General features: G+C 31.1%; 1 protein-coding gene across 1 annotated transcript; it reads left to right on the forward strand.

Annotated features, from left to right (window-relative positions):
* Window positions 1-15,443: 15,443 nt before the first annotated feature.
* Window positions 15,444-16,771, forward strand: LOC113005699 (lipase member J-like). The gene is made up of 3 exons (XM_039451942.1): window positions 15,444-15,636; window positions 15,685-15,793; window positions 16,561-16,771. The coding sequence occupies exons 1-3, from the start codon at window positions 15,444-15,446 to the stop codon at window positions 16,769-16,771; spliced, it is 513 nt and encodes a 170-aa protein (XP_039307876.1).
* Window positions 16,772-17,050: the final 279 nt, after the last annotated feature.

Here is a 17,050-nt window from a genome sequence, read left to right on the forward strand (position 1 = left end):
ATTTATAGATGATTCGTAAAGATTCACATTTTATAAGAAATAGCAAAAACTAGATTCTGTTTTTTATTTTTAATAATACACATTTTTAATTTATTAAAAATTAAAATCAAATATCAATCATTTACTTAATTGCTTTTATTTATATTGTTATCCACTTTATAGTAATATATATTGCTTTATTGTTTAAAAAAATCATGTAAACATAACGCCAAGTGTATAATATTTTGTGACTCCAAAGAAACTAATAAATTATATATTCAATCATAAAAAATATATAAATAAGATAGAAATAATTTAAAAATTTGCGACATAACCTTTGTGTACTTTATTGGTCAAGCTATTTGTTTTTGTTTGCAATTAGAAAGATAATTAATTTGCAAAATAGTAAATTTATTCTTTTGTTCTATATATAATAAGTTTTCATATGAAATTATTCTTAAGTTTTGTAATAAATTTTACTTTATGTTTTTTATATGTATATGAATTTTAAGTTTCACATAATTTTTATTCATTATAATCCTTTTGTATGTAATATGATTTTACTTTATGTTTTATAGTGTGTGTGAAGCTGGCGTATCATTTCGTGGAAACTCACAAAATGTTGAGAGTTCTGGCTTTATTTAATAGTTCTATAGTTCCTGATAGATAAAACAAATAGTTCTGGCCTTTAAAGCGAAAAAAACGTATAGGACAAAGGAACTCTTTGGAAGGCGCTTTGTTACGTTAAGAACTATTGGAAAAATATTTTTTGGTACACAGAACTCTCGAATAAAGACTAGCGTCTCACCCATATATGACAAAATACGTGTTTGGCGGGAGTTAACAATTTATTATTAACTAATAAATTATGCAATCGACCGGAATTCTTCGGAAGGCGTTTATATACATTCAGAACTGGAGGAAAAATATTTTTTTGTACACGGAACTCTATTATGTAATATTATAAAATAAATATTTTATAATAATTTTTTTTTTTATTAAATAAACTATGTTAAACGCTAGAACTCTTTCTAGAACTCATCTAGAACTATAGATCTTTTAAAATCCTACAAGAATTGGGTCTGGAAAATGACGCAGGACAAACTGAGACGCTGCGTGAACCTGGCGTCTCACTTTGTCCTATACGTTTTTTTCGCTTTAAAGGCCTGAACTATTTCTTTTATCTATCAGGAACTATAGAACTATTGTAAATAAAGCCAGAACTCTCAACATTTTGTGAGTTTCCACGAAATGATACGCCAGCTTCACACACACCGAACTCGATGGAAATAAATCACTAAAATTGTTGGTGTAGAAAATAAAAATTATTGAAATATTATTGAAATATTATTGAATATATATATTGAATAAGTACCATAAATGATACCTATTATAGTAAAATACTATGAATTCCAAGAACAAATAATAAAAAAACAAAAATGTTAGAAAAGTAATAAAACAGAAATAAAAATATTGTAAGTTTTTAATTAAGTTTTTCTTCTACTTAAATATTTGCAAGTAAGTTGTAATACAAATGTTTAAAGTTTACAAGATATTATATAAATTATTCAAGTTATTGTAATTTTAAATGTTTAAGTTTACAATATTTATAAATTGAAAAATTTTTTAAAGCAAATAAAATTATTTATTCCTTTATAATTTCAAAATTTGCTTGAAATATTTTCATTCTGATCTACTTATATATAGTGTTCATTTATAAAAACTTTGTTGAATAACTTTGTTAAATTCAGCGTGTTCATTGATTTTTATTTTAAACTTTATGAATTTTTTATAATTATCTTAATGTCTTGTATTAAATTCTTGTTAAATTAATGAAATAATACTGAAAATAAATTAATTGAAAGATTTTTCATATGCAATTCAGTAATATTTCCATGTTGTTCAACACAATTTTAGTAAAATATTTTTATGGTGTTTCGTATTTTATTTTAGTAAACAAGTATAAGAAACAGCGTATCTAAGAATGAGTTTGACCAAACTTTGATTAACTTGACAATTATGTTATCAAGTAACATCTATGCTATTTTAATTAACACAATATAGAAGGATAGAATTAATAATTTTTTTTTCTAATAAATAAAAAAATTAAAGAGTTTAAGAGAGGCAGATTATACATCTGGAAATTTTGGTATAAACAATTTCTCTCGAATTAATTGTCAATTAAATTAATCAAACTTTTCTTTCTATTTATACATAAAGAATCTTGGAGTTATAATTACATACTCATTTGTCCAAAAAGAGTTAATATTTTTTAGTACCTACATCTTTAAATAATTTTAATTAACAGAGCAAAATTAATGAGGGTAACAAAGGGAAATAAATTTTAAAAAATGTTCAATAGAAATAAAATAACCTATAAACAATAAAAAAGAAAAGTTAATAATCTCAAAATACAAGTGAGTAAAACATAAAACGATAGTTATAATTTGTGTGAAAAAGATAATTCATCAGTGAATTAAATCTATGCTTATTTTTCATATACACAACCAAAGGTTGGCAGCAGTTGATCGTAATAAATAATATAATTAAATTTTTACATTTAAAATATAAAAAATTGTACAATCATAAAAATCAATTTTTAATTTTGTATTATATTGATTTTAATTAATTCTTTTAAATTTAATTTTTTTAATTAATTCTTTATTATGTCTGTATTAGCGATTATTTCCTGGAATGATTTTTCATTCTAATAGTTTTATTGGATTGCTACAATAAATGTACCTCGTTTATATAATTTATAATATAATTACATAATAAAATTAATTTCTGTTAAACACATAACTACATTACTTTAGCAAATTAGAAAGCAATTGAAACAACTTTGAACACAATAAATAAAAAATTAAAATCCAATTAAAAGCAATATTTTGCTAGTCATTTATAAAAACTCGTAGGTCGTTTTTTGAAAAATAAATATTCATTATTTCATATTTTTGTGTAGGAAAATGTTTTCAACAATTTAAGTAAAAATTGGCTTCAAAGATATACATAGTATCACTTACCAACACTGATGCACAATAACGAAGTTGAAACTGCATTAATCTGTAATAATAATAATTATAACCAAGTTAAAATAATTATTGTATCTGTATGAAACTTGGGCACATATTTTTATTAGCAAATTACTTCTAACACATATTCATGTAGATGTCACACTTGCATAAACTTTGAAGGCACAATGAAACTAAGAGAAGAGGGACTTATTTTTCAAACTTTGCAGGTAACTTTGCAGGTAACACATACTATCCAAAAATTGTGTGCCAAGTTTTAAGAATGGAGTCGCTCTCCTCTTATGTAACATAAACTATAGATTGTCAGTACTGACAGTTTATATCGGAACGCAGCCTGTTATATTTGATCTACATGACCATATCTGGATTCTAGGTTCTAAGTAATTATATACTACTAGCCAGGGTATGTATGCTGAGTTGTAAGAATGAGTCCCTCTTAGAAGGAAAGATGTGAGCAAATTAATTACAAAGAGTGTCTTTCTTTGAAATAAATTTTTCACAACTTTTTTCTAAGAGGGACTTATTCTTTAAACTTGGCAGGTGACTTCCACGCATACTATCCAGAAACTGTGTACAGTTTTAAGAATAAGTCACTCTTAGAAAGAAAGTCATAAGCAAATTAATTTCAAAGGTAAAGGTTCACATGTTTTCTCTTCAAAATTAATTTGCTCACTTGACTTTCTTTCTAAGAAGAACTCATTCTTAAAACTACACACAATTTCTGGGTAGTATGTGGAAGTCACCTGCAAAGTTTAAAGAATAAGTCCCTCTTAGAAAAAAATTGTGAAAAATTTATTTCAAAGAAAAATTTATTTACACTCTTCGAAATTAATTTACTCACATTTTTCTTTCTGAAAAAGATTCATTCTTACAACTCAGCGCACATATCCTGGCTAATATGTGGAAGTAACCTAGAACATGCAACCAAGAAATGGTCAAGTAGATGATCAAATATGACAAACTCTGTTCCGATATACACTAGGAGTACTGAAAATCTATAGTTTATGTCACATATACTATAGATTTTCAATACTATCAGTGAATTTCAGGACGCAGCCACAGTAGACTATGCCATTTACTATTTACGAGTATTTATACAGTCTGCATATTTCATGCGTTTTGTTTGTTCACATGTTTTCTATATAAAATATTATAAATAGGATTCTATCTCAAATTCTATTGCAAATTATAGATCGTCTAAAGAGGGCTTTACACTATAATTACAAAAATACATATGCAAGAACGCAGAAATACAACAATTAATAAAATGTGACAGACTGCGTTCCGATATGCACCAGCAGTACTGAAAATTTATAGTTTATGTCACAAATACTATAGACTTTTAGTAGTGGCAGTGAATTTCGGTACATAACCATATATGCAAGAATGCAGAAATACAATAATTAATAAAATATTTACCAAATTGCCCCACGGATGCCACCTCCAGGATGGAAGTCTGCTGACAACTTGTTTCGTTGTTTTCGAACCACAAACGTTAACCGTACACACGACCGGGCGATTTGGTACTCTCGATATTACTCTGATATTTCATCACACGCGAACGCGAATAAAAGACGAAATGCACGCGAAAGAACAGGCATTACATTGCGAAAAAGACCGAGCGGCCAATGTGTCACGACACCTGAGACAGCGTTTGAATGAATGCACGCGTAAATAGAAATAAGACAAACTCACTCCCGATTGCAAATCTTGTACTCAACATGATCGCACGACGACTAGTAACGGTTCACTTGACATTCGCAATATTCTACTGCGTAGATGAAGCATTCTATTCTAACGAATACGATTGCGCACGAATTTGACGAAGCTACGCCACAAGGACACACGATACTTGCGATTACGAACGAGAACGATCACTTCTACGTGTGACACTGCGATTCATTGCGTATCAGAATACTCGTCCGCAATCACATCGACATTCTCGAGACCGTATTTGTACACAATTCGGGTTTGGAACACACGAGAAGCACGAAAACGCTTTGTTGTAACGTTCGACAACCGGCGAAACAGTAAACAAATATGTCGCAGTATTGCGCAGTATGGCGACGGTAACTTTGGTAGCAGTGGCGCTGTGACGTCGAAGCAGCAGTAGCTCAACGACGATTGCCGAACGGCGACGGAGATGGCCGAGCCGCCGCGCGCCAAGCGTGAGTAGTGGGGGTAGTGGGGGAAGCGTCTGGCAGACTAGACTAGACGGCACGTGATGCGTGGTGCGTCGCGGCGTGGCCTTGTCGAACGTTGACCTCGCGCCGCGATCAACAGCCCGTTCGTCGGTTAGCAGCGCCTCAGTAGCGAGATTCTGTAACTCCTTAGCGACAATTCGGTATCGTTACAGCGTCGTTGCATAGATGTTGTACATGATAAAAAAGCTGCGCAACGACACGTAATGATATCCCTAGCTGTCGTTAAGAGTTACAGAATATGAGCCCAGCTAACGCAGTCTCAACTCAACGATTTTATACTGTAAGTGAGACTTACTTGCGTCGCATCGAATTCTCGTATCATTACGAGCTCTTGTATCGTTCGCTAAATCTGCTTACGCGTACCGATCCCGGTAATAATAGTATGTTTATTAAACATTTATTGCAGCATTTATGAGATGTTTTCGTTGATAAACTCTCGCGTTATCGTATCTTTTAGCTACAGTTTCGAGAGCGTAGTGCAAAGTATTGTCACGATCTGCTTTCGCGAATGTTATATAAAAAAAAATATTGTGTCTTCGATATTGAAAATCTGGACAATCTGACAATGAGAGGAGGTCTAGTAGAGGCATCGAGCATCGGTGGAGCAACATGCGGTAAATATAATTTATTTTTACATTATATCTTATGCGCGGAAACGTTGATAATTTGAATATTCAAAATATAAAAAATTAGAAAAAGAAATGTTACAAATAACATTTGATTTTTTACTCACTGATCTAATACGCAACGGAACGGAGTTATTTAGCCACGGATGCGGTTTGTTTATTTAAATTATTGAAGTATACGTCAGCTTTATAAATAGAAAAAATAAGTTTGCTGAAGGAAATAAAAAATTAATTTTAAGGTATGTATAAAATAGATTTAAACCCGATCAAATCATTTCATCTGGCTGTATGTCAGAGCCAAATAATTCGAATAATGACGAATCGATTACGATTAAATTAACAAAAAATAAAAAATTTTTAACATGTTTTTTTTATCGAGATGTGTGTATTCTAAAGAAAAAAAGTTACAAAAAATCATGTTTAATAATGTAATTAGAACGATAAATATAATTTTTAAAGATTACTTGGTTTCTCAGGATTTCATGTTAATCAGTATTAAATAGATAATATGCTTGCGTATATTGAATCAGCACAAAATTACTTTTTCAAAAAAAAAGATAAAAAAACGCCAAGTGTGTGTTTGTCAAAAAAATGTATGAAATTTTTAAATTGCGCCAATTATAAAGAAAATATATTGACGTACCGTTTGAAATAACTACTTTTAACAAATAAAATCTAAGTGATAGTGTTCTTATTTTTTTAATAAAACCCAAGTGGTGGTATCTTTAATTTCTTTTTAAATAAAATTTAAGTGGTACTATCTGTGTATTTTTAATGAAAAATCTTTTTTTTTTAACCCAAATGAATGTAATTTATTTTAAAAAGTTTCAATGGAATATATAACATTTAATTTCAAAAAGAAATACAGAGGAAAAAGAAATATAAAATTTTATTAAAAGAAAAAATTTTTAAACTACAAAAACTTTGCACTGCTAGATAAAAAACAATAAAAAGAATGAACATGAAAAAAAATGCAATAAATGTAATAATACTTCTAAGATATGAAAGTAATTACGCAAAGTAAGTTACAGATAAAGTGTCTTATGTTTAAATAAATACGACTTGGGTTGAAATATGAAGATTTTTCAATGATAATACAGAGATAGTACTTAGGTTCTATATAGAAATTAAAGAATACCACATGGGTTAGAATAGAAAAATTTTTTATTAAAGATACAAAGATAATACCACTTGGTTTTTGTAGAAAGAATAAAGATTTAAGAGGTACACACACACTCTTGGCGCTTTTTTACCTCTTTTTTTAAAAAGGTAATTTTGTGCTGATATCACGCATTTTATAGCAATATATATATTTTTGTTAAGCAATATATATATTTTTTTTCTGATAAATCATGATTTCAACTTACAAGTAAGATTATAAATGTTATACACACACACACACACATATTTACTGTTCTTATTCCTTAATAAATTTTGTAAACACATTTTGTAAGTCATTATGTTATTTCATATCATATTTGTAAATGTTATTTGTAAATTATCGATGCACCGTATATCTTATAAAACACATGAATAGTCGTAAATCACACTACTTTTTTTATATGACAAAAATGCGAAAGGTTTTTTAAGTTTGTTTTTCAAATATAAGAAAAGAAATATTTCATATTTAAAATTTTTTAAAAATAGTAAACGGTATAAAGTTTTTATTAGTATAATTTATTTTCCTTAAACATAGTAAATATAATACTAGATAAATCAAATTTTTGATAGCTACGGTGTATATACCGAATTTACCCTAAACAAGTTTAGAAAACAAGTCTGAAAAAGTAAAAGTAGTTTAAGAAAAAGCAACTGCATGGTATTATGTATTATCTTGGCTTGATATTTGCTTAATAGAATATGTATGATGTAACACGAAATTTATATAATTGGGGCTATTTGTACCATACATAAATGGAATTTTATTTTTGTATTTTAATTCTACACAATAGATACAGATATATTAATTATAATAAAATAATTATAATACAATATACTCTAATAGAGAGATGGGAAAAAACGGATGTAGAAGGGAAAAAAGATACGAAAAAGGCGAAAGGTGTAAAGAATAGCGTTGTAGAACGAACTATAACGTTGGAAGATTATACGCGTTGCTTGTACGACGGGATAGAAATGACTCGTCAGCAAGCGTGTATACGTTGGAAGCTCCACGATGTACACACAATCAAAGAGAAAAAGAACTTTCAAAACGCGCAATAGCTAGAGAGTCTCTAGCAGTAGCTAATTCGGAATGACTTTCTTTACACTCTACTAGAGTCCCTAGACTCAGAACGCACCTTTACGTCGTAGATAACAAAGTATATCATGAACTGCCTGCAACACTTGGTTTTAAGCATCATAAAGACCGGAAAGGTTCCCAGGCATGTAGCGTTCATTATGGATAGTAACAGACGCTACGCGAAAAAATGAAACATGACAAAAAAGGAAGGACACTCAAAGGGGTATGCATCTTTGAGAAAAGAGTTTGCAAATGCTAATCTGTATATGTGTTACATATTTTATTTGTGACAGGTTTGAAAAAATTATTGAATCGTTGAGTTGGTGCATGGAGCTTGATATCAAAGAGGTCACAGCTTAGTATAGGCAACTTTAAACGTAGTAAAAAGGACGGCCTCATGGATCTTAGTAGGCAGAAATTTAACAGTCTCTTAAAAAATATGTATGTTATTTAAATCAAGCGTTACAATGCAGCACAATTTTAATTCTTCCTAAGCTAGAAAGAAATATTAAAAAAAATTTTTTTTACAAATTCGGTCATAATCTTGCCGCAATTCTCGTCTTTCATTAACCCTGGAACCTTTTTATTCGCAAGAGGCATGTTATATACGTTGTCCGCGGGATAATCGCTCGTGTCATATCTTGCGATATCACGTTTCATATCCATGTACACATCATCACACTCAATGCCATCACGAGGCTGTCTGCATCTGTATAGAGTATCTTACATTTATCTTGATACAAAGGAAGCATATAATCGTAGTGAAATTTGTAAAAGCAGATTTTCGAAATGTCGAGAATACACATACCGACATATATAGGTTTGTTAAATTTTACCGAGAATTTACGCATTTCTATGGCAACCAGATTTTCTGCGAAAACGCTGCGACTATGAAAATTTGGAGCAGAGATCATGGCCTCTGCCCCGTAACGGCCTTCCCATTGCGTTACTAATCTTATATTAACGTGATTACGTATATTTTCCATTGTTTTACCGAAAACTGCATTATTCATTAATTTGTATAAATTTGTCTCAAATTCGTTTTTCGCGTTCGAAATTTTGTATTTAATTCTATATAATTGCGGAGCCAGGTGGATTGAGCAAATTAAAGTACGCGATCTATTTTTACGATTCGAAGCCCATGACGCGTGCATTGTTGAAGATTGCGGTAGTGGATGACGTAACGCTTTTTATCATGTACTGTCGCTAGTAATTTCTTTTGCTTTGACCCTGGAGGCTTATCGCTCGAAGGACAAAACGGTAAGTCACTGTGTCGATCGTGCAGCTGATTCTTATATGCAAGGTCGACTTCCAGTATATACCCGGTGTCCGAGTCCAATGTGATTGCGTTTACATCGAAATTGTTAACGTTTTCGACCCATTTACATAGCAACGGTTGACACATTGCCCACTCATACAGATTATTTACATCAAATAAGTCGACGGTTTTGTTGGATCGTACGATTCCATGTACTTATTATTAGCCTTTGCATATCTGCCCGAACATTGGCTTAATCCGCCACAAATCCCACGTTCCACGTAAAGTAGCATTTCTATGTCTGTGAGCAACTCGAATCTTATATCCGTTTTCTTCAACAGTGCATCTCACGTATAGCCTGGCAATGTATAGTAATGCGCAGGGTCCAAACCGTCTGCATGCTTTTATCACAAAAGTTTTCGAAAATGTTGACTAATAATAAGACACCCGTTTTCAAATATAAATCGCTGTATTCGCCTAGCGTTTCAATTGCGAACCGTTGCCATACGTTCTCGGCATGAGCGTAATCATGCTCTGATACCGTCTGTCTGCTAAGTAAACTGTAGAAAGATCCGCGCGGAGGTAAACGCGTTTCTACAAGCTTGTCGGCATCATCAACGTATGGAAAAACGCCTTTGCGCGTGAGGAGTTCGAAATCTTCGTTTGACAACTTGGATAATTCGGAACGATTAATTTTTAATTGTTCAATGCTTAGAAACGACGCCAATTTTTCGAGGAATTTATATGAGTCGATGAATTGAAATCTTATATAATTTTGTACTTTGCCTGATTTTGTTCCTATACCGGTAGCTGCGACATGTTTAGTAAACGAAATATATTTTTCTTTATTAATCGGTAATAGGTCGATCTTGCTTTCGAACGCGGTAGAAATTTCTTTTATTATAAAATGCGCGTCGTAACCGCTCAAATTGTGAAAAACAACTGGAATAACGTACGTATTCTTATAATTTAAATTACATTTATTATGAGCGGGACCGCGATACTTGCCGGTCAAATGACAATGATCGCGCACCCGACGATTATCAAGCCACTCGTTACGGGTAAGACTCTTATCTGATATAAACGGTTTTTCGCATATATGACAATTCGTTGCGTTTAAAAATGTCTTTGTCTGCTGTATAGTTAATTGTTTCATTGGAACATTGGCGGATATTCGAGCTTTTATGTCATGCACAAGATTTTCTAATTCTTTCGCGAACCACGCGACGCAGTCCTTGTCGCAGCGGAAACGATACATTGATAACGCGTCGTCGAATGAGCATTTAACATAGTAAGCTATGCTATGTACCTTAGGGTGTTGATACGCGAAACTCGTTCTCCGTTTCGTTCTTCTTCCTTAATACGCACTCCAAAGTGGCGTAAATTACAAATGGTACGCGCTTCTTGTTGTTGTATGAATCGAATTCTAGCCACTTCTGGTTCTCTCTCAGTAGTATGTTGGCGCAGTCATTTAGTTTTTTGCACTCCATCTTGTGCGACTGCAACTTTTTCTCTGAGTGGAAGTAATGCAGGCAACTCTAATAAACAAATTATTTTACTAAACAATAATTTTAAGTGGTAAAATTTTTTATATATTACACTTACCGATCGCAAATGTTCTTAAATAGTTGACATAAATCAATCATCTAGGTCATTTTCTATTGACCCTTCTACTTTTGCCTAAAATAAAATTGTTTCCCAGTTGGTGATATTAATTTTGATGATATCAATCTAGAGAGATCTTATTCGCCAATGATGAGCTACGCACAAAGTAAATTGGCGAATATTTTATTTAACAAATCACTTCAATAGAAAATGACTTAGATGGTTGATTGTAATGTTAATAAATTCATTTTCGTCTACAGTTTTTTTGTATGAATGTGCACAGACGCCGGCATTATAAGTATGTCAACAGTAGTTTCATTCGTTATTATTTTTTTTGCACATTGTTTTACGGTCTGCAAACTGCATAAATCCAAATAATACGTTACTAATTCACCTACACTCGTTCCATATTCATCTTTTGTGATCCTAGAAATAACCATAAATTTATATATCACATTTTCTTCAACACGCAAATTTAATTACGATAGATACAGTTTTATAAAAAACGGAAAGTTAAAATAAATTTATTTAATTAATTTTACAAAAATTTATATCTTAAAAAATAACTTACCGCAAAGGTGGTTTATTTTTTATATTTTTAATTGTTTTTTCTATATTTCTGCAGGCCAGAATTACTCTAGCTCCTAATTATATTTTTAAATTCAAAATGTCTTAGTCCTTACATTATTGGAATGATTACAAGTTACATTATAATAAGATTAACTTATAGAAACGTAATTTTAAAAAAGACGATTATCAGTGGAGCTATTAAGCTTGATCTTTTATGGGTGTAAAGTAATATTTTAAAGCTTTTACCTAGATCAGGCTGAGGTTTACGGAATACAAATGATTAATTAGGAGAACTCAGTCACGTAATATTTTCTCCAGAATAAAGCTTACTTCTCATTCATGGAACAGGACGCGGGCAAACAGAGGCCGAGCATAATTACATCCTAATACAAAACCTTCTAGCATAACGGATAATATTGGATGTAATGCCAAAATGCATTGTTATTATTTTTTGATATTTTGTAATAATTTTCGTAAATATTATAAAAAATTTGAATATTTACCGAAAGAAAATTTTCATTAAAAAAATTAGAAAAATTGTTTTTCATACTTTTCCCCATTACTTATCTGTTTTTAACCAAGTTTTTGTTAAAAGTCTTTTTATAAGTCTTTTTATAAGCAAAATAAAGCTTATTTTATTACAAATTTAATAGTATATAATAAAGTTATGATACGACATTTCCATTGTCCAAAAATAATTAGAAACGTCTCTACGTGCATGGTACGCATATCCGTCCGTGCGCTAGGGAAGTATTCCTCTTCGATTTTGATGAGTCTTTAATATATGTGTAGTACAGATAAAAATAAGGGACACGTATTTTTTTATCAATTTTTTATTCAATAGAGTTGTGCCTGGGTCCGATAATAGTTAAATCGATAAGAGTTGCTCCGAGCCACAAGAGGTACTTGACGCGTAAAAAAATTTTAAATAAATGTCCTAAAATTTTGTATTTTTCAATTATTTTGTGATTCTTTGTTCAGTTTGCCTAAAGAGTGAAGCGAGATTTAAGTCTATCAAGATTTAAGTTTTTAATGGGATTTAAGTATTTAATGGGGTGGAAATGGCCGAGTTCCGCTTCTTAATAAGCCGCCTACAGGCTCGAATGACAATTGTGCACATGGGATGGAAATGGACGAGATTCGCGTTTTAATAAGCTGCCTACAGACACGGACCTAGGTCAGTAGGCCACTGAGGTCCTATGACAGATATTTGATCTTCTTGCGTTCGTCGGTCCTGTTTTGAACAAACGAATTCAATCGCTTTAGCTTAGGATCGGGCCAAATGCGTTATCTTTTTAGAGCGAGGGATGATGAGTTAGGTAAAAAATCAACGGGCACTAATTATATCAAGAATACTGGTTTATTTTAAATTAATAAAGAGGAGATTATAAAAACATGATTTACTTTAAATTACTAAAGAAGTGTTTACACAAAATAGTTTATTGTTAACTTAAGAAAAAGAAGATTACAAAGGATTTAATGTAAATTTTAAATTTAAAACGGAGATAAATGAAAATTTATAGTGATTACAATATTAATTTTTGTTACGATATCTATATCTTTGCTTTACAATGTTTGAAGAATCTATTTATAGTAACTTAAATATAATGAAATATATGTAAGTGGTGCGCGCGCGCGCGCGTGTGTCCGTGTGTGTGTGTGTGTGTGTGTGTGTGTGTGTGTGTGTGGATATGCGACTAAATGAAATCATTCATTCTTGAATCTTATTCAAAACGGCAGAGTTGGGAAGAAAAATATTTAGAAATACTAATTTCGGGACGCGTTAAAATGTTATTATTTCTGAAAACTTAAAATACATGCTTTAGTAATTAAGCTTTAAATTCTATTTAATTGCAATTCAAATTTAAAAAATAACTAATGTTCTATTATTCCTTCGTTTCTTTGTAAAACTCAATATATTTATAAAAAAATTTTATATTCAATACTTTATAGCTTGTAAGTTTACATTATTGAGTAAGGTCAAAAATGTTGAGCTTTTGATAAACCTTCATAATAATTTTGTTATAACGGTTTGCATTTTTAGGATATAACAATTTAACAAATAAACTTGTTTACAATATCGGGAAAAGACAACAGAAAGGACTGCACGCCCATCTCTAGCTCCACATAACTTCCCGACTTTTTCCCGGAGGGTGGAAGGTATGCAGTAATGCAATTTTCCCAAGAAAAATAGACCAAGATACACAGAATATATTATAATTTCTCAAACAATGATACTATCAAGAAAGATGCTACATCTCTGTAGCATAAAATTGAGAATTTGATCTTTCAGCTAACGCTGAAAGACAAAAATATCAGTAATTTTAGAGAAATCAATGAAAAATTGGAAAAGAAGACAACTTACTTAAGACAAGAAGTCCGGAAAAATAAAAGTGAAATAAATAGCAAAAATAGTGCGATTAATGTTTTTAAGAAGCAGATCAAATTTTACAAACAGAGATGCTCAGACATAGAGGGCTATGCAAGAGAGAATAAATATTTGAAGAAAAGTTTTGAAAATTTAAAAAAGTATAAATTTTTGTTATAGTATTTTGTTGTAAGTTTTAAAGATGTACAATTTTCAAGTTTATAATTATTTGTAATCGTGATGACAAGTGATAGTTTTAAACTTGTAACGTACAAAACAATGTTAAAAAAGTAATTTATGTATTATAAGTAGAATGTAAAAGCGGATTCTAACCCAGGGATCTCAGGGGAAGAAGAGGAATTTTTTGGATTGCGCGGGGGGGGGAGCTTAACCGGAGACGATGTCACGCGGGTGGACCAAAACGGGTGGGGGTGGGGCGAGGAAGGATTTAACCGGGTACACGCGGGTGAACCTAACCGGGGGAGTGGGAGGGATGGTATCCGGTGTATGTCTGCGTAATCAATGTTTAAATAAACAGTGATAACGATTAAATAAACAAAGACCATGTTCTTGACCGATGTTTAAATAAACCTGACAACTTTGAAATGTACCGCGTGGAGGGAACTGACCATTTAATGTAAACGTGGACCATATACTTGTCTCTCTGTTTACATAAACATAATAAATTACACCGCGAGGAGATGGGTATGACTGTACTTTTAAAATCGGCGGTTTCTTTTAAATGTCTGTCATTATCATAGGGGTGGGAGAGAAGGAGATAAGATTAGCGATACGATGGCGAATATTTTGTGGTGTGTGGTTATTTTCGAGGGGTTCGCCGCCGCCACCGTTTGCTATCCTTTAATAATTTTTGGTCAAGGTGGATGCAAGAGAGAGAAGCGCCGAACAGTTTCTTCAGCTGTGTTAATGACGCGATGAAATAATGTTGAAGTAGACATCAACGGTAATCAACTGTTCTTCCCAGCCAGCATTTCGCAAAATCACGCTTTTGTCTGATGACAGAGTTACATAGTTTTTGAGTGAACTAGTTATGCCCACGTTCCTTTAAAGCTTTTCTTACATTCCACTTTGATTTTTTATAACCTTATGTTGACAGCAAATAAGTTGACAAGAGATATAAAATACATTTTGTTTGCAATTATATTTATTATGACATTCTCAAAGGGAAAATCGCAATTCTGGCAGGACATGTCATTTCTTCAAGACAAATTTCTAAAACTTTTTTTTCCTAAAGATCCTGGTTTAGAGAGAGTTAGAAAGATGGATCCAACCGAAAGAATGACAATCAATGCAAAAATATTGAATTTTGTAAGTAACAAATTACTTTTAAATAATTTAACATGTATCTTGTTTTAATTCTTGCTTTATCTTTAACAGTTCTGTAATAAATGTAGAATAAATTATAACACTTGACCGTCTTCATTTATCGTTAACAATCTCTAAATGTTGTATAAATATTTCTTGATATTTTAAAATTATAAATATGAAACGACGACATCTCTCATGGATGTTAAAAATATTATTTTATTATATAGATTGATATGGTAGAACAATACGGTTATCCTGCTGAGGAATACAATGTTACAACAGAGGATGGTTACAACTTGATAATACATAGAATACCTGGAAGTCTATTACTGGATAACAATGTAAAGAAGGAAATTGTATTCTTTCAACACGGTATGTTGGCCTCATCGAAATGCTGGCTAATGTATGGTCCCGGAAAAGATCTTGGTACGTATTCACTGACAGCAGTAGCACATTAGCTCGTTATTATTTTAGCATTTCTATTAGCTGATAGAGGATATGATGTATGGTTTGGAAATATGAGAGGACTTACTTACTGTAGATCGCACGTGAATATGACGACAAATGATCGCAAATTCTGGCAGTATAGATACTCAACTCTTTAAAGGTTTACATTAAAAATTATTTTGAAGAGACATTGGATCATGTTCGAACATCTTTTTTCTCCTGAAAAGATTTAAGTACTGCGTAAAATAAGTGATAAATTTTTATACTAAAAAAATAATAATAAAAATTATCGTTATTTACAGCAAATAAAATATAATAATACGAATAAAATTTCATATTATAAAAAAATAGCATTAAAGGCGTATAAAAATGAAGAAAAGATATACGTTTTATAAACATTTAAATATTGTAGTTTTCATGAGATTGGGACAAAAGATCTGCCAGCTATGTTCAAAATATATCTTAAAATGTACAGACCAAAAAGATTTATACTATATCGGTCATTCAATGGGAACTACTACATTATTCGCTTTTCTATCAACAAAAACGGAATACAATATATAAGTAAAAAAGGGCTACTTGTCTTTCTCCAGTTGTTTTTTGAATAGAAATATCACCTGAAGTATACGTAATTACGTAATTAATTAACATCTGTTTAAATAACATGTGTATTTAGGAGCTAGAGTAATTCTGGCCTACAGAAATATAGAAAAAACAAATAAAGCAATTGAAAATATAAAAAATAAACCGTCTTTGTGGTAAGTTAATTTTTAAGATATAAATTTTTGTAAAATTAATTAAATAAATTTATTTTAACTTTCCGTTTTTTATAAAACTGTATCTATCGTAATTAAATTTGCGTGTTGAAGAAAATGTGATATATAAATTTATGGCTATTTCTAGGATCACAAAAGATGAATATAGAACAAGTGTAGGGGAATTAGTAACGTATTATTTGGATTTATGCAGTTTGCAGACCGTAAAACAATGTGCAAAAGAAATAATAACGAATGAAGCTACTATTGATATACTTATCAATAATGCCGGCGTCTGTGCACATCCATATGAAAAAACTATAGACGAAAATGAATTGACATTACAATCAACCATCTAAGTCATTTTCTATTGAAGTGCTTTGTTAAATAAAATATTGGCTAACTTACTTTGTGCATAGCTCATCATTGGCGAATAAGATCTTTCTAGATTGATATCATCAAAATTAATATCACCAACTGGGAGACAATTTTATTTTAGGCAAAAGTAGAAGGGTCAATAGAAAATGACTTAAATAGTTGACATAAATCAATCATCTAGGTCATTTTCTATTGATCCTTCTACTTTTGCCTAAAATAAAATTGTCTCCCAGTTGGTGATATTAATTTTGATGATATCA

Source organism: Solenopsis invicta, chromosome 7 (assembly GCF_016802725.1).
Source record: "Solenopsis invicta isolate M01_SB chromosome 7, UNIL_Sinv_3.0, whole genome shotgun sequence".
Classification (NCBI taxonomy): domain Eukaryota; kingdom Metazoa; phylum Arthropoda; class Insecta; order Hymenoptera; family Formicidae; genus Solenopsis; species Solenopsis invicta.

Bases quoted from the DNA above. Each gene is read 5' to 3' on its own strand.
- LOC113005699 (XM_039451942.1), top strand. From the start codon at position 15,444: ATGGTAGAACAATACGGTTATCCTGCTGAGGAATACAATGTTACAACA. The intron at 15,637-15,684 runs GTACGTATTCAC...TTATTATTTTAG, and splicing joins TGGTCCCGGAAAAGATCTTG to CATTTCTATTAGCTGATAGA. The intron at 15,794-16,560 runs GTATAGATACTC...GGCTATTTCTAG, and splicing joins AATGATCGCAAATTCTGGCA to GATCACAAAAGATGAATATA.